Source organism: Schistocerca piceifrons, chromosome 5 (assembly GCF_021461385.2).
Source record: "Schistocerca piceifrons isolate TAMUIC-IGC-003096 chromosome 5, iqSchPice1.1, whole genome shotgun sequence".
Taxonomy (NCBI): Eukaryota; Metazoa; Arthropoda; class Insecta; order Orthoptera; family Acrididae; genus Schistocerca; species Schistocerca piceifrons.
Window position 1 is genome coordinate 271061976 of NC_060142.1, and position 16657 is coordinate 271078632.

Sequence of the window (16657 nt, forward strand, 5' to 3'; positions counted from 1 at the left end):
TAATGATATAACTGATAAAGGCTGGTGCATGTTCTTTTGTCCTGTTAACCAATGACATTGTGAACCAATGGTGTATGCAATATGGCAGTGGGTGGTATACAGCACATGTGCAAGAACCAGTTTCTTTTTCCAGAGAGCTGTCAAAATCATAAAACTGCAAAACTTAGAAACTGTGTGAAAGTCATGTTATGTTGTACATATTCTTTGTTTACATCAATCAGTTAACTCAGGCAGACTAAATGTAGGGTACATGATCCACATTACCAAGAGAAAAGCCTTAAAAGAGCAATGTTAATGTCTGGAGTTTGAGACAACAACCTAGACCACTGAATCCTTAGAGAGTGTGAAACTTAATGGGAAAACAATGTAAGGAGGATTAAGTTTTAATGTCTTTTCAATGAAAACATAATTAAAGATAGACATAGGAAGGAAACAATGGATCCTTTTCCATGAAAGCATTCCAGTATTTGCCTTAAATGATTTAGGAAAACCACAGAAAACATAAATGTGGATCACCCACTCCTCCCAAGTACATGTCCAGTGTGTTAACTACTTGGCAAAATAGGCTATTATTGATAAGGTTAAAGGAATGTCAAATTCAGGAAACTACTCCATTTTTTCCCTTAATGCTATTTGCAAGCCATCATCAGTGATGATGTAGTTTTGTTGTGCTGTTCTCACATTCCTACATTTGTCTTCATTTTCACATGGATAATTTAACATTTTTAGTCCATCTGTAATTATGTTTTGCATACAATTACTTGTACCTACTACCATGGGTGAGACCTCTAATGCACACTTATGTGGTGGCGCTCGATTCGGGGGTAAGCCGATTCGAATCCTGGCGGTAAAAATAATTTTCTGACAGTGTTTGGCCAGCAATGGGAAGAGAGGTGATGGCATAAAGTTCCTGATGATCAAACTGTGTGCCAGTGTCCTGGTTTAAATACCAAAACTCTCTGCAGGGTCTCATGAACTGAGGGCATGTGATGCTGTTGATGGCAATCCATCCATCGGTTGGGGACGTTAAGTATGGTGGGCCCCCCTTGGTGCTAATCGTAAGGGAGTAGGCTATGTGCAGGCACTGGGTTTCACTTTCTACAGTCTCTCATCATCATCATCATCATCATCAAACAGCACAAACATTACACTACACACACTACATACATACACAAAATACATACATGAAGTATTACAAATAGTGTGTAATGGAGCATGTTGAACATAAACAATCAACAAAGAAGATTTATTTTTTACACTGTATATGGATAATAACGGTTAAAGAAACAACAGATCTCTTGAGGAAACAGGTACAGGCATGGGAATGTCAGAACAACAAAGATGCTTTGCTCCATCAAAGAAGAATTCATTTCATAATAGAGGAAGAAAATACAGCAATGATCTGCATCAGAATGTAGCAGGTGAAAAATTACTGAACATAAATCACAGAAATAATTTGTCACAGTTAATTTGTATGGGGCTGACTGCCATGTGGAGCACCCAGGTTTGATTCCCAGTATTGCCAGGAATTATTCCTTGGTGGGAGGACTGGTAAAGGGTGCACTCAGCCTCGTGAGGCCAACTGAGGAGTTACTCGATCAATTGTTAATGGTTCCTATGTCAAGAAAATAGATGACTGGATGAGCAGTGTGCTGACCAACATGCCCCTTCATGCCGCATCCAGTGGTGTCACTGACAGAAAATGAAACAGCAGTCGGTTACATCTGATTGGCCCATCTAGAGGCAGAATGAGGGACTTTACTGCTACTTTTTTGATTGCATGCAGGGTGGCCAAAATAAAACTGGACCAGAAAATGTTCATATGTCTGATACAAAATAAGTTATCTTAGCTATTGAAGTTTCCAACACTTTGGAAAGAGTAAAATAAAAATTATGATGGGAGACTGGAATAGCTTAGTAGGGAAAGGAAAACAGAAGGACATAGTTGAAGAATCTGGACTAGGGAAAAAAATGAGAGAGAAAAACTAAAAGTCTGCTATGATAGCTTTGATTTCTGGATTATAAACACCACCATCAAGGGCTGTATGCATTAGCTGCTCTTAGTAATAGTGAAGATAGCAGATGATTATTTTATGACCAACCCAATATTAAAAAACGGTATCAATATGGCGAAAGCATTTCCTGGAACAGATGCCGATGCAGATCAGAACTTTCTAGTGGCAGATGTTTGCAAAAAAGCTGAAGAGTATTAGAAGAAGAAACTGGGGTGTGGTCAAATGGAACCATGAAGGATGTAAGGCCACTGTTCAAAATACTGAAGAAAAACTTTTAAATTCAGCAGAATGTGCCAGTGTACCAGAAGAATGGATTACAATGAAAAATACTATTCCGAAAGCCTTAGAAGAAGTTACTGGAAAAGTAAAGATGAGAGGGAATGGATTACACCCAGTATGTTAGATATAGTGGATGAACATAGGAAAAGGAAGATTTGACATTATGTGGAAGGAAGGAAAAATAATATAGAAAGCAGACTAAAGAAATAAGACAATTAATTGATCAAGCTGGAAAGGAATGGGTGAAAAGTAACTGTGACGAAATTTAAGAACTGGAAAGGCAGGATAATGTAAAAGCAATGTGCAGTGCAGTACAGGTAAGTAGCTCACAAAGACCTAAGAAAAATCAGCAAATAGGGTATACAAAATGAAAATGGAAAGATGTCAGCATGCAAAAGAGAGAACAAAAAGAGTATGGAAAAAGTATCAGTATACTGAAGAATTCTATGAAACACAGAGAGATCATACATGACTATGATTGTAGCTGAAATTGGAATACGACAAAATGAACTGTACGCCCAAGATATGTGAAGTGGAGAAAGCCATTAACAATCTCAGAAAGGGAAAGCAATGGGCTGTAATAAAACACCAGCCAAAGCTTTATCAATCAGTTATGGGGTAAGGATATTTGGCTTTGATCTATTTAAAAATATTCCAGTATCTTTACCAAAGAAATACAAGGCCAAGATTATATGTCAGTTAATTTCATAGGCAACATTATAAAGGCTGTCAATGAACCAACATTTGACTTCCAAAGAATTGCATATACGTCTTGTATGCTAGGTAACCTGTATCATCCATCATAAATGTCTGAACGGTACAGTATTTGTTGCAACAGAGTTTTTGTGTCAGGTGGTATGCACTGAAACCGATGAACAGATTTGTAAATCTCTCTACGTGGAATTGTGACATTGCATGTTTAGGAGTTAACTATTTTACTCAGAATATTAGAAAGAATAATTGAGACACATGGGGAGAGCATCAATTTGGGTTCAGGAGAGGAACATAAGGTACTATTGGATGTTTGAGAGGCACAGAACAAAGAGTGCTTGGAGGTAACTGGGGTATTTACATCATTTTTTTGATAGGGAAAAGGCATTTTACAGCATGGACTGGAGTATCCCCCTGAAAACCTTAAAAGATGTTGGTGTAAACCGAAAGGACCTGTGGTTGTAAGTGATGGTAAAGGTTGGTACTGAGGAAACAAACAAAACAGGTATTGGAAGAGGTGTTAGGCAAGTGTGTTATTCATTGCCGATACTTTTCAATATTTATGCTGACGACACAATAGTAGGAGACTGTATCAAATCTACAAAGAACAACTGCCAACATGAGGAACTCTGAAGTAGATGTCCTCGGTGTAGTGAAGTAGCTTAAATCACTTAACAAAGGCAAGGCCTCTGGTCCAGATTGTATACCAGTCAGGTTTCTTTCAAAGTATGATGATACAATAGGTCCGTACTTAGCAATCATATACAACCGCTCACTCTTTGAAAAATTCATACCTAAATACTGGAAAGTTACACCAATACTAAAGAAAAGAAGCAGAATAATCCACTGAATTACAGTCCCATATCACTGATGTTGATTTGCAGTAGAATTTTGGAACACATACTGTGTTCAAACATTATGAATTACCTAGAAGGAAATGATTTATTGACAAATAGTCAACACAGATTCAGAAGACATCATTCTTGTGAAACACAACTAGATCCTCATTCTCACAAAGTATTATGTGCTGTCAATTGGGGATATCAAAATGATCCCATATTTTTAGATTTCCAGGCGTCTTTTGGCACCATTTCTCGCACACTTCCAATCAAATTGTATGCCTATGGAGTACTGCCTCAGTTGTGTGAGTGGATTCTTGATTTCATAGTAACTGATGGAAAGTCATCAAGTAAACAGAATTAATGTCTGGTGTTCCTCAAGGAAGTGTTAGAAGACTGTGTACTTAAACAACTTAGTACACAATCTGAGCAGCCCTCTTAGGTTGTTCGCAGATGATGTAGTCATTTACGGTCTTAGCAGATGATTAAAACCAATGGCAAAATGATTTGGGCAAGTTATCTGTATGGTGCAAAAAGTGACAACTGATTGTAAATAATGAAAAGTGTGAAGTCATCTAAGTGTATACTAAAAGAAATTCACTAAATTTTGATTACATGATAAATCATGCAAATCTAAAGGCTATAAATCCAACTAAATACTTATATCTAAAAACAAAGATGATGAGACTTACCAAACAAAAGCGCTGGCAGGTCGATAGACGCACAAACAAACTCCTTCCCTACAGCCTAGGTCTTCGTGGCAAACAAATCTGCTCCAGTCCGGAATCACTGAACCATTACACCAACAACCTGAAAACAGCTTTCGCATCCCACAACTACCCTCCCGACCTGGTACAGAAGCAAATAACCAGAGCCACTTCCTCATCCCTTCAAACCCAGAACCTCCCACAGAAGAACCCCAAAAGTGCCCCACTTGTGACAGGATACTTTCTGGGACTGGATCAGACTCTGAATGTGGCTCTCCAGCAGGGATATGACTTCCTCAAATCCTGCCCTGAAATGAGATCCATCCTTCATGAAATCCTCCCCACTCCACCAAGAGTGTTTTTCCGCCGTCCACCTAACCTTCGTAACCTCTTAGTTCATCCCTATGAAATCCCCAAACCACCTTCCCTACCCTCTGGCTCCTACCCTTGTAACCGCCCCCGGTGTAAAACCTGTCCCATGCACCCTCCCACCACCACCTACTCCAGTCCTGTAACCCGGAAGGTGTACACGATCAAAGGCAGAGCCATGTGTGATAGCACCCACGTGATTTACCAACTGACCTGCCTACACTGTGAAGCTTTCTATGTGGGAATGACCAGCAACAAACTGTCCATTCGCATGAATGGACACAGGCAGACAGTGTTTGTTGGTAATGAGGATCACCCTGTGGCTAAACATGCCTTGGTGCACGGCCAGCACATCTTGGCACAGTGTTACACCGTCCGGATTATCTGGCTACTTGGTTATCTGGATACTTCCCACTAACACCAACCTGTCAGAACTCCGGAGATGGGAACTTGCCCTTCAGTATATCCTCTCTTCTCGTTATCCGCCAGGCCTCAACCTCCGCTAATTTCAAGTTGCTGCCGCTCATACCTCACCTGCCTTTCAACAACATCTTTGCCTCTTTACTTCCGCCTCGACTGACATCTCTGCCCAAACTCTTTGCCTTTACAAATGTCTGCTTGTGTGTGTGTATGTGCGGATGGATATGTGTGTGTGTGCGCGAGTGTATACCTGTCCTTTTTTCCCCCTAAGGTAAGTCTTTCCGCTCCCGGGATTGGAATGACTCCTTACCCTCTCCCTTAAAACCCACATCCTTTCGTCTTTCCCTCTCCTTCCCTCTTTCCTGACGAAGCAGCCGTTGGTTGCGAAAGCTTGAATTTTGTGTGTATGTTTGTGTTTGTGTGTCTATCGACCTGCCAGCACTTTTGTTTGATAAGTCTCATCATCTTTGTTTTTAGATATATTTTTCCCACGTGGCATATTTCCTTCTATTATATTCATACAACTAAATACTTAGGGATTAAAATTATATCCAACTTAAATTGGAATGATCACATAGATAATGCCGTGGGTAAAAAAAACCCAAAGACTGTGGTTTATTGGCAAAACACTTAGAAAATGCAACAGGTCTACTAAAGAGACTATTTTACTCCAGCTATATTTGTCAGATTTTCAGTCTACCACTTGTATGACATGAGAAAATGATCAAATGTTTATTGCTAGTTCCTTTGTTTTTTTATTCGCTAATACACTTTATAAGGACACAGTTGTTCTGTAGCTCTTAGATAGATACGATTGGATCTTGTACCCAAAAAGGTACAGGAATTCTTAACTGTCAACTACCACATCAGGGGCAGCAAGTATGCAATTAACTTTCCCTATTTTGTACTTCAACCTATGTTGCTTCAAATTTTCAGACCTTCGAAAAACTTTTTGTGCCAGTGTGTAATATTATCTTTTTTCTTTTAAAGTGGCACAACTAAAAAGAAAAGAACGGCTGACATGGTAATACATATTTTAGTCTCTTGACTGTAATGTCCTGTATAGACATGATGAGATCCAATAGTTTACTGTTATGATTACAGTAGACTTCACATACGCTGATACCAATTAACAGAAAAATCATACTCATTGAACAGATATAGTTAAACATGTAGTGTGTCTCAGGTAATGTGTACACCCATAATATTTTATAAATGGTTCTAGATGCCAACAACTGATAGTACACAAGAGCTTACTGTATGAGTAACATTTGCAAGTGTTCTATTTACTCAAGAATTTAATCAACTGCAATTTTTTGATCAGAATAATACATTTTAACAATATTCAGTAAATCTAGAAAAGAAAAGTGTAGCAATACAATCATGTTAAACTTTTCAGAGAATTGGTGGAATGAGATAAATTTGAAGACAAAATCTGCCTGCTGGCAGTTTTACTTTAGTATTCACTTCAGCCTTGTGTATCAAAACAGAAGAGGACTGTGCAGCAGACTCTGATCTAAAATTTAGTACATTTCTAAACCATTTTTTTGTGAAATATTGAACTGCAAAACTAAGGTCTTTTCAAGAATTATTAAGTTTTACAAAATTGGTATATAGTTTCACGATATCTGTAGATAAACTCAATTGAATTGTAACACTAAGCTCTTTTCAAGAGCTACTAAAAGTTGCAGTGTTTCTTATAAAGCAGTATGACAAATAGTAACATACTGTAAATAGGACTCAGTATTTACAGATGTGGGAAATATTTTCTATTAAAAAAAAATGCCATTGTATTCCAGTAAATATTAAGCTACTAGTAGCTAATAAACAGCAGCTATATAGCAAAACTAAAGAGATAGCAGCATATATTTTCAAAGTAGTAGCCTTCCTAGTAATTTACTAGACTAAATCTAGATGTCATAAATGTGAATAGCACTAAGCAGTATAGTGATACTTTATCGTTCTTCTTAGGTCTTCAGTCATCAGGTTTGTTATCACAGCTCGCGATGCATTTCTGTCTTTGGCCTTCCTCATGAGGGTGGTGCAGCTGGTATCCTCCATGATCTAGTCGAGGTATTTTAGTTTTGGTCAGCCTCTTGTGTTCTTCCTTTCTAATGTCCCTTCAAAAATACTTTTAAGATACCATCAAACTTCACCAATTGGCCAACCCAAGTGTCTCTTGTGTCAGATAGGCTTCAAGAGACATGGCTTCTCTTCCTCCAGTCTGTAGAGTGCCTCTTCTTTTGATATCTTGCCTATCAAAAGAAATCTTGAGCATTCTGCAGTAACACCACATCTTCAAGGCTATTATTTTTTAATTCTCAGAATATCCGTGTTTCACATCCATACAGCAGGACAGTCCAAACAAACATCTTTATGTGGTCCTTCCTGAGATATATATTTTATTCTTAATGCTGTATAAAGATCAAGTTTCTATGATTTCACTGTCTTTTGTTAATGTATACCTACACAATGCGATAAAAAAAAAATCTGCAGCTATATCTAAAAGAGACAGACTTCTGATAAAGTGTTGTAAATAATTGGCAGCCAAGCACAGTTCATTCAGTGTACTGTGTGGTGTGTGTTAAGGCTCAAACCTTCAGAAGAAAAGAGATAAAATTGGGCCATTCCAACCCACAACCTCCCTTGTCAAAAAAAATGTATCCAAAAGCATCTAACAGTGACTCCAGAAAACACACATATTGTCTCCTCCAAAAGCATGGAAATGAGGTCTGTGAGATTTTTCTTGTCCGAGATGTCTTTTTTAATTTATAGGAAATTTATCTCCAATACAATTTGACTGAGTAAAAATACTTTGCTCATAATTTTCCTTGCTTACCACAGCAGTAACAACCTCTATCTTACTTCCCTTCTAAGTTTTGTCATTTCTACCTTTTGAATTGTGTTTTATCCTCATCTGCAGTACCACACGTTTTAGAAAAATTGACCAGGTACGAGTAGGACTCGCACATTAAAGGTTCCATAAAAACTTAAATTATGTATATAGACAGTTTATCCATTCCGGGAATTTAGGATCTTGAAGATTTTTTTTCTTGTTATCAACATTGATACTGGCAACATATCAGTCCCAGGGATTCCAAACATTTTGAAAATGTTGTAACTTCAAGTTTGAAGTCAGATAACAAATGACAATTTTTTTCATGTGATATAATTACAAATTAACAATTTTCTGATCCCCCCCTTGAAACGTTTATTCTTGCCAAATTTCATGATGCTGTGTCAAGGTGAAGTACCTTATAGGTTTTAATGAGTGAGTTCGCAAGTATAAAAATACGAGGGGGTACCCAAAAAAAAAGAAGAAAAAAAAGAAATAACATTTCTGTGGGTGAAGCTTGTGTAGAACACTTTTCTGCCGCGAAACGTGTGTAGCACAACTCATTGCCAGTTCAGTGATGCCTATGTTGTTGACCTGGCTTGTTCTCTTCGTCTGCAGTGATTGTTTTTGCTAGCGCTGTTTTGTTCTTGTTTCATTTTTTACTATGGCAAGTTTAAGTGAATTACATGCAGCTGTGAAATTTTGTTTTGTACTCAGAAAAAATGGTCCTGAAACTGTTTTAATGTTGAAAAGAGCTTACCAAGATGACGCTATGGGAAAAACTCAAGTGTACGAGTGGTTCGCTCAATTTAAAAATTGCAGCATGTCAATCGATGACAAACCTCATTCTGGACGTCCATCAACTGCCCTAATCAGTGAAAATATTGAAAAAATTCGAAAACTTTTGCTGACAGAATGTTGACAGACAATTGATCAACTGTCGGACACTAGTTCGTTAGAAAAGACCCAATTTGTGGCAGACAGGAAACTGGTTATTCCACCATGACCACCCACCTGCACACACAACCATCACTGTTAAGACAGTTTTTGGCTAAAAATGGCATGATTACATTGCCCGTGCACCTTACTCACCTGACATAGCTTTGTGTGACTTTTTCTTATTTCCACTCATGAAAAGGGGCATGAAAGGACACTTATTTGACAACATTGAATTAGTCCGGGGGAGGGGGGGGGGGGGGTCAGCCATTTCTAAAGTTGACTACAAAACGTTTTTCGAACAGTGGAAGCACTGGTGGGACAAGTGTATTAGTTGTAATGGAGAGTATTTTGAAAGAGATAAGGCGGTTTTGTAAACAGTGTTTGAAAATACATAGCTTTTAAAAAATATTTCAGTTCCATTGTGGGACCCCCCTCGTATGTGACATAAATAATGAATCTTTTGATTGCATTGACTTAGAAGCTAACATTTATTATGCCCCTAAGGCACCACAGATATTAGTATGTGACAAAAATTTTAACTTGAGACATCTACCTGTTCCCAAGAAAAAGAAGTTTTAACAGGTGGCTGTACAGATGGATAATTAACAAATTATTTTTTTCTGAATCTGCCTCCATGGCCGAGGTCGCTAACATGTGCTTGCGCTGTGGCGCTTGACCTGGTGGTAAGGTATATCAAATCCTAGTGGTGGGAAAAATGTTCACTGCCAGTGTTTGGTCAGCAAGAGGAGGAGAGGTGGTGGTGGCGGCATAAAGTTCCTGATCATCAGACTTCACTCAGTGTACTGGCTTAAATACCATACCTCTCCACAGCATCTCAAGAAGTGAGGGCATATGAACATCATAACCATCATTCAACACAAACATTACTCTACACACACACACACACACACACACAAAATACATACATGTAGTATTACAAATATTGTAGGAGCATGTTGTAAATAAATAAACAAACAACAAATTTTTTTTCATGTGATACAATAACAAATTCACAGTTTCCTTTACTTGTACAGTGAAATCTTTCTTATTGCCAAATTTCATGATTATAGAGCAACAGGAAGTAACTCTGTAGGTTCTGTTGAGTGAGTTTGTGTGTGTCAAAAAATGTGACGTAAATGGCTATATCGTTTGATTGCATTGATTTAGAAGCTAATGTTTATTATACTGTCAAGGGACCGTAGATTTTAGCGCTTCACATAAATTTCAACTTGATACTTGTACCCATTCCTGAGAAAATAGGGGCCTAACAGGTAGCTGGACGGACAGACACATGGACAACAAAGTGCTCATGTGTGGGTTGTGTTTCTTATCGATTGAGGTAGAGAACCCTATAAATGACACATAGAAAAGCCTTTTCAGTATTCTGCACAGAAGTTTCTTTCTAAAATATATTGTCAGTATTTTTGTCTATGTGTGTTGCTTCTTAATTAGAAGTCATATGAGTTTATGGTTAAAGTAGAAAGTCGAAGGACTTGAGCTGAAATATTAATATATAATAATATAATATATATAATACTATTAATATAATATTAAAATAATTTTAACAGAATGCTATTACATTCTTATATACAAATTTGAGATTCAAGGATTGGAATTCTACATTGTCTGTGATTATAATGTTACAAACAGCCTGTAATAAGTATCTGTTGCTAATGACTGTGTTGCAATTGCAATTGTTTTCAGGTATTTGTGCCGAAAAGTGCCTCAATGGTGGAAAATGCATACAGAAGGACACCTGTGATTGCCCCAAGGGTTTCTATGGCTTGCGTTGTGAATTCTGTAAGAAAGATTATTTCTGTTTATTTTACCAGCATTTAGTCTAGGAGGTGGGATAATTTTGTTGTGTGTGTATATATATATATATATATATATATATATATATATATAAAAAATAGAGGGAAACATTCCACGTGGGAAAAATATATCCAACCTGTCAGAACTCCGGAGATGGGAACTTGCCCTTCAGCATATCCTTTCTTCTCGCTATCCGCCAGGCCTCAATCTCCGCTAATTTCTAATTTCAATTTGCCGCCGCTCATACCTCACCTGTCTTTCAACTTCATCTTTGCCTCTGTACATCCGCCCCGACTGACATCTCTGCCCAAACTCTTTGCCTTTACAAATGTCTGCTTGTGTCTGTGTATGTGTGGATGGATATGTGTGTGTGTGTGTGTGCGAGTGTATACCTGTCCTTTTTTCCCCCTAAGGTAAGTCTTTCCGCTCCCGGGATTGGAATGACTCCTTACCCTCTCCCTTAAAACCCATATCCTTTTGTCTTTCCTTCTCCTTCCCTCTTTCCTGACGAGGCAACCATTGGTTGCGAAAGCTAGAATTTTGTGTGTTTGTTTGTGTGTCTATCGACCTGCCAGCGCTTTTGTTTGGTATATATATATATATATATATAGTGCCAGTTTGGCTTGCTATCTGTTTAACTGAACCTTAAATAAATTTCCAGGTTTCTATGCAGTAATGTTGCAACTGTACATTGTACAGAGGTGCTAAGTTAATTAAATGTGAAAATAAAACTTAGAGTGATGTTAAATGAAACAACAAGTTCACTGTTACCAGTCACCGTGACTGGTAACAGTGAACTTGTTGTTTCATTTAATGTCAGTAACAGTCACGGTAAAGCCTAACCTAAAAATGTTCGCACTTAAAGTTAGAGTGATGTACTGAACGTTTTTAATTGGATATCTGGAGTCAGCTTAAGGAGGCAGGACTTACCAATCTATGCCAGTACAGTGGACTGTTCACTGTTTTGTACAATCTGTTTAGTTTTTGTATTCACAGATTGTGCAGTGTTTAATCCAAGATATTGGAAACCACACCATTACCAATTTGTAAGGTGATGTGATTCTGGGGTGAAGGGATTAGTAGCTTAAATAAAAGCCCTTTGAGGCAACATTCAAACACACCAAGGATGTTAGAAAGGTTGTGGCAGAGACTTGGATGTGTGTGCTATGCATGCCATAAGGTTGGTGGCCAGTGCACAGAGCAGCCATTTTGAGCTAAGAAATGGCATGCTATCTCAGATTCAGAACGATGTTACAGTTTACCCCTGTACAAAAAAGTTTTGTAACATGTGAATGTTTATGTAACTAATAAATGGAAAAAAATTGCACTTTGCAATGCTGACACATCTGTTTAAGATTATATGTCATTAATTGAAAATGTAGCATTCCAATTCAGTAATTATAAAATCTGTAGAATATTGATTTCATAGCCATGCAACTCGGACTTGGCACAGTGCTACAGATTAGAACCAAAATTCAACACAAAAGTAGAACTGAAAAAAGCTCTGTTCACACATTACAGAAAGACTTTCAGCACAGTCAGAATATAGTGACAGATTTTGTTTTCCGGTCACTATAGTGCAGAGTTTGGACACTATAAAATGGCAGTTGGCTGCAAATGTAAATTAACTAAAACTACGACCACCTGTGGAAGTGAGGCACAGTGCGAGGTAACAAGCCCTCTTTCTCCCCCCCCTCCCCCAAACCACCGACCCCCTCTCTGAGCAGCCAGACGGTGTGCTTGCTTGCGCACACGTGCATGTGTGTCTTTCTTTCTTTCTTTCTTTTCTTTTCTGAAGAATGCTATGGCCAAAAACTAAATGTGTAACAGTCTTTTCATTACGCCTGCCTGCAACTCTACATGTCACCCTTACAGTGAGTAGCAATCTATCCTTTTCATAATATTTTTGATATTCCAACATGGATTTTCCATTGTTTCAAAATGATATCTGGGATGAATAAGGATTGAACCGTAGATATTTGTATCTGTTGTGCAACTCCTAGCCATACCTGTATCTGGCGGTGCATTTCAAATGGCTACTGCTGCCAATTTTATCATTTGATACAAACATTAAACCAAATTCACCTTTCACTGTTTTATTACGGATTTTGTCTCATTGCCCCTCCTTTCCCCCACCCACACCTACCCCTACCCCTTTATTTGAAAAAATATCTCTATAGGTTTTTGTAATAATGAATTATTCATCTTTGTTTTGAAGTTTGTGATATTGGGCATAATTATTGAACAAAATCTCCCATTATCATTGGGTGTATAAAAACATGTTTTACAGTGAATCAGTGTTCGTTGCCTGCAAACTAAAAGTAGGTTACCATTAACTGTGCATGTGTTCCCATGGTAGTACAATTCTAGTCCAAATGAAATGTTCGTGATGTGTTGAAAAATGCTGAGGAGTTGAAACCAGCTGCATAAGGACCCTGTGCATGGTATTGTAATCCCTCAACAAATCTAGTATTTGTACACAATTTGTAACTTAAATGTACATTGCTGAGAACATAAGAAATAACTATCTTATGATAGTCTTCTTGCCTGTGTCTTGTTCAATATATATTAGATCTGACCACATAAAAGATGCCAAGAACTGCACATTCCATGGAATTTGTTTCAACTTTCTGTCCTAGAATTACAGTGCAGTTAATCTATAAATATTAATGCAGTTTAGAGTTTACAAAATGGCCACAAAAAATTGAGACATATTTTCTTATTGTGTAATTAAAGTTTTAGCAGAAGTTTGTGTTTCCCTATCTTAGAAAGCTGACAGTATATAGCAACTAAGCTCTGAATATACAAAACTGAAGAAAAAGTGGCATGGTTGTTTTACTAATATGTTTCACAAAAATTCTTGAAGTTCCATTGTGTACGTTGCAGCAAAGTGTATCATCCCGTGCCTGAATGGTGGACGCTGTCGTGGGGTGAACAAATGTCGATGTCCTCCAGACTTCCGGGGTGAACACTGTGAGGTCGGACGTCGCTCTTCATCCAGTGGCTCACACAGTCGAGAAGAAAGAAGGAAAAGACGATTACGTGGAACACTTTAAACACCACCAAATGACTAAATACTTCAACTGTTTGTTAAAATTTGTATCCATGCGCTGTTAATAATCTTCTTGAACAATTGCCAAACATGTAATGATAAAGGACATTCTGCAACCATTGCTTTTTCCAGTAAAGATGTTTGATATTATCCATCAGTCTCATTAAAATTTAATAGAGAACTATAAAACCTGCACCTTATTTACACACTGACTCCCAAAAGGCACCTAGTTGCCACAACAGAGCCTCACACTTGATTCCATGTGCCTGATCTGATACTGTGCGTGCGGCAGTCAATGTATTAAGGAGTAATATACACATTTGTAGTCACCCTTCCCCATTTCTCCTGCACTACCAAAAAAAGTTAATTACATGAGAGCACAAGCACATTGTATGTGAAATTACAAATGATATGTGTGTTTGAGTAGTATGCTACAGAAAGGATTATGCCATATTTTTATAAACTCCAATTCACCAGTAGAGGTTTGTCAATGAAATTAAAGACATGGATGTTGGTGAGAGTACATAAATGATCTTTTCAACTAACAACCAAGTTTGCTGACCAGTGTAAGAGTGTGATTCAAAAAGTAACAGCACACAATTTTTTTGCAAAGCACATATTTCATTTACAAATACAAACAAGATATCATTTTTCAACATAACTACTCTCCTTTTTGATACACTTCTCACACCATTGCACAACTTTTCTATTCCACTCGAATAAAAGGTTTTCGATTGTGCCTGCAACAAAGAGTGCACCACTTCATCATTACTTTCTAATCATTGTCCTATGAGAGCATCCTTCAGGGGTCCAAACATGTGTAATCTGAAGTAGCAAAATCAGGGCTGTATGGTGATGAAGTACAACTTGAAATCCCAATCTCCAAATGTCGGCAAGAGTTTCAGTGGTGGTGTGGGGGCACACATTGTCATGAGGGAGAAGAATGCCTCTAGACAAAAGTCCTCTGTGACAGTTCTGTATTGCTGGCTTTAGCTCATTCTCCAACATGGCACTGTATCAGGCATTGTTCACTGTTTCACATCTTTGCTGATAGTGCTCCAAAATCGGAGCCTTTTTTTTTTTCTCCCAGAAGAGGGTGGAAAGGACCATTCCAGCAGAGGGCTGAGACTTTAATTTCTTCTTGGTTGGAGATGATGTTTGTCACCATTCTGAAGGCTGTCTTTTGGTTTCTGGTTCAAAGAGATGCACACAGGTTTCGCCACCAGTAACGATACGTGTCAAAATCGTGTCTTTCAACATTATATCATGCCAGAAATGATGTGGCAGCCTGAAAACGCATCATCCTGTGTTCACCAGTGAGCATCATGCAAAAAAAAAAAAAAAAGAGAGAGAGAGAGAGAGAGAGAGAGAGAGAGAGAGAGAGAAGAGGTACTTGAGAACCTCACTAGTAATGGTATGAACGGATCTGACACTGACACTGTCCATACTGGCTAAAGCTTCTACAGAAGTATGCCATTTCTCATGAGTCATGGTGTCAGTGCATCCCACATTCTCATCAGTAACAATCTTGCTGGGACAACCAGAGCGTTGCTCGTTTGTTACTTACGTACGTCCACTATTAAAGGCATTTACCCACTCATACATATCTCTCACTAATGTAGCTCTCCCCATACCTTTCCAACATCCTTCTATGGATTTGTTGAGGTTTTGACCTCTGACCACAAAAATCTTATTACTGCTCGCTGCTCTTCTACAGTTCACAGAGCTAGGAGTACTGCCACTTTGTTTCTACTGCCTCTCCTTTTCAGCTTTTCAGTCCACCTGTTGGCATGTCGAAACTTTCTCAAACGATGCATTTTCACTTCCTGGCGGTTTCAAATCCCTGATGTGTTAACAGCATTTAATATTGATAGTTTGCTGTTACTTTCTGAATTACCCTCATATATTAGAATGAATGGCGCCAGACAAACTGTCCATACTGGCAACATCCAGCTGCTGAGCATGTTACAGAATTGACAGTTGAGATGTGGACACACACACACACACACACACACACACACACACACACACACACACTCCAGCTCCATTTATTTGTGTTTCATTTACAATTACACCCTGTGGTTTCTTTCAAATTAAGCTCTTACATATAAACTGCCAACTACCAATAACTCACTAATGTCAAAACATACTGAAATTTGAATCTTGGCTCATAATTTATTATTATTTCTGAATACTTTTGCGCCTTATCTTCTCCCTCTCCTCACCTGATCCAAGATTTGCACTACTTTCCCTAAAATTCAACATTCATAACACTTTCCTTGGTTTAATCCAAAATTAATACAACATTTTGATTGTTAAAATCAGTGTGAAAATGTAGACTCAACAACCTTTCACAATGCAAAAGCACTAAAATTGATGTATTTCTTAGGAGCAAACCATCATCAAAATAATTATACAAGAATGTATAAAAGTGATAAGGTTAAAAATATTAAAATGAATTTATTTTGTTTATGTTTTTATCAGTCAAACAGTTTTTGTTCAAGGCCATTATATGTAGTGCGTCTCAGATGTGGGTATATAAGCGTGACATGTAGGCAACAGATTATTGTGACATTCATGCCTTCCTGATGTGCGTGCAGTAAATGCAGAAACGTGAACTATGACAATGTTATTACCAAATGTGTCCAAACAGGACAAATGTGCTGCCATTCTTT

General features: G+C 38.0%; 2 protein-coding genes across 10 annotated transcripts in view; one reads left to right on the top strand and one right to left on the bottom strand.

Moving 5' to 3' along the window:
• LOC124799288 (protein shifted-like) overlaps nucleotides 1-14132 on the top strand; it is a 62589-nt gene extending 48457 nt beyond the window's left edge. For all 4 annotated transcript variants that reach the window (XM_047262867.1, XM_047262864.1, XM_047262866.1 and 1 more), the window contains exons 7-8: nucleotides 10820-10915; nucleotides 13817-14132. In XM_047262867.1, coding sequence (XP_047118823.1) covers nucleotides 10820-10915; nucleotides 13817-13986 — 266 coding nt within the window. In that variant the 3' untranslated portion in view covers nucleotides 13987-14132. The remainder of the gene's footprint in view (nucleotides 1-10819; nucleotides 10916-13816) is intronic.
• The window catches only part of LOC124799290 (5-demethoxyubiquinone hydroxylase, mitochondrial), a 64603-nt gene that overhangs the window by 17308 nt on the left and 30638 nt on the right, over nucleotides 1-16657 (bottom strand). The window lies entirely within an intron of this gene.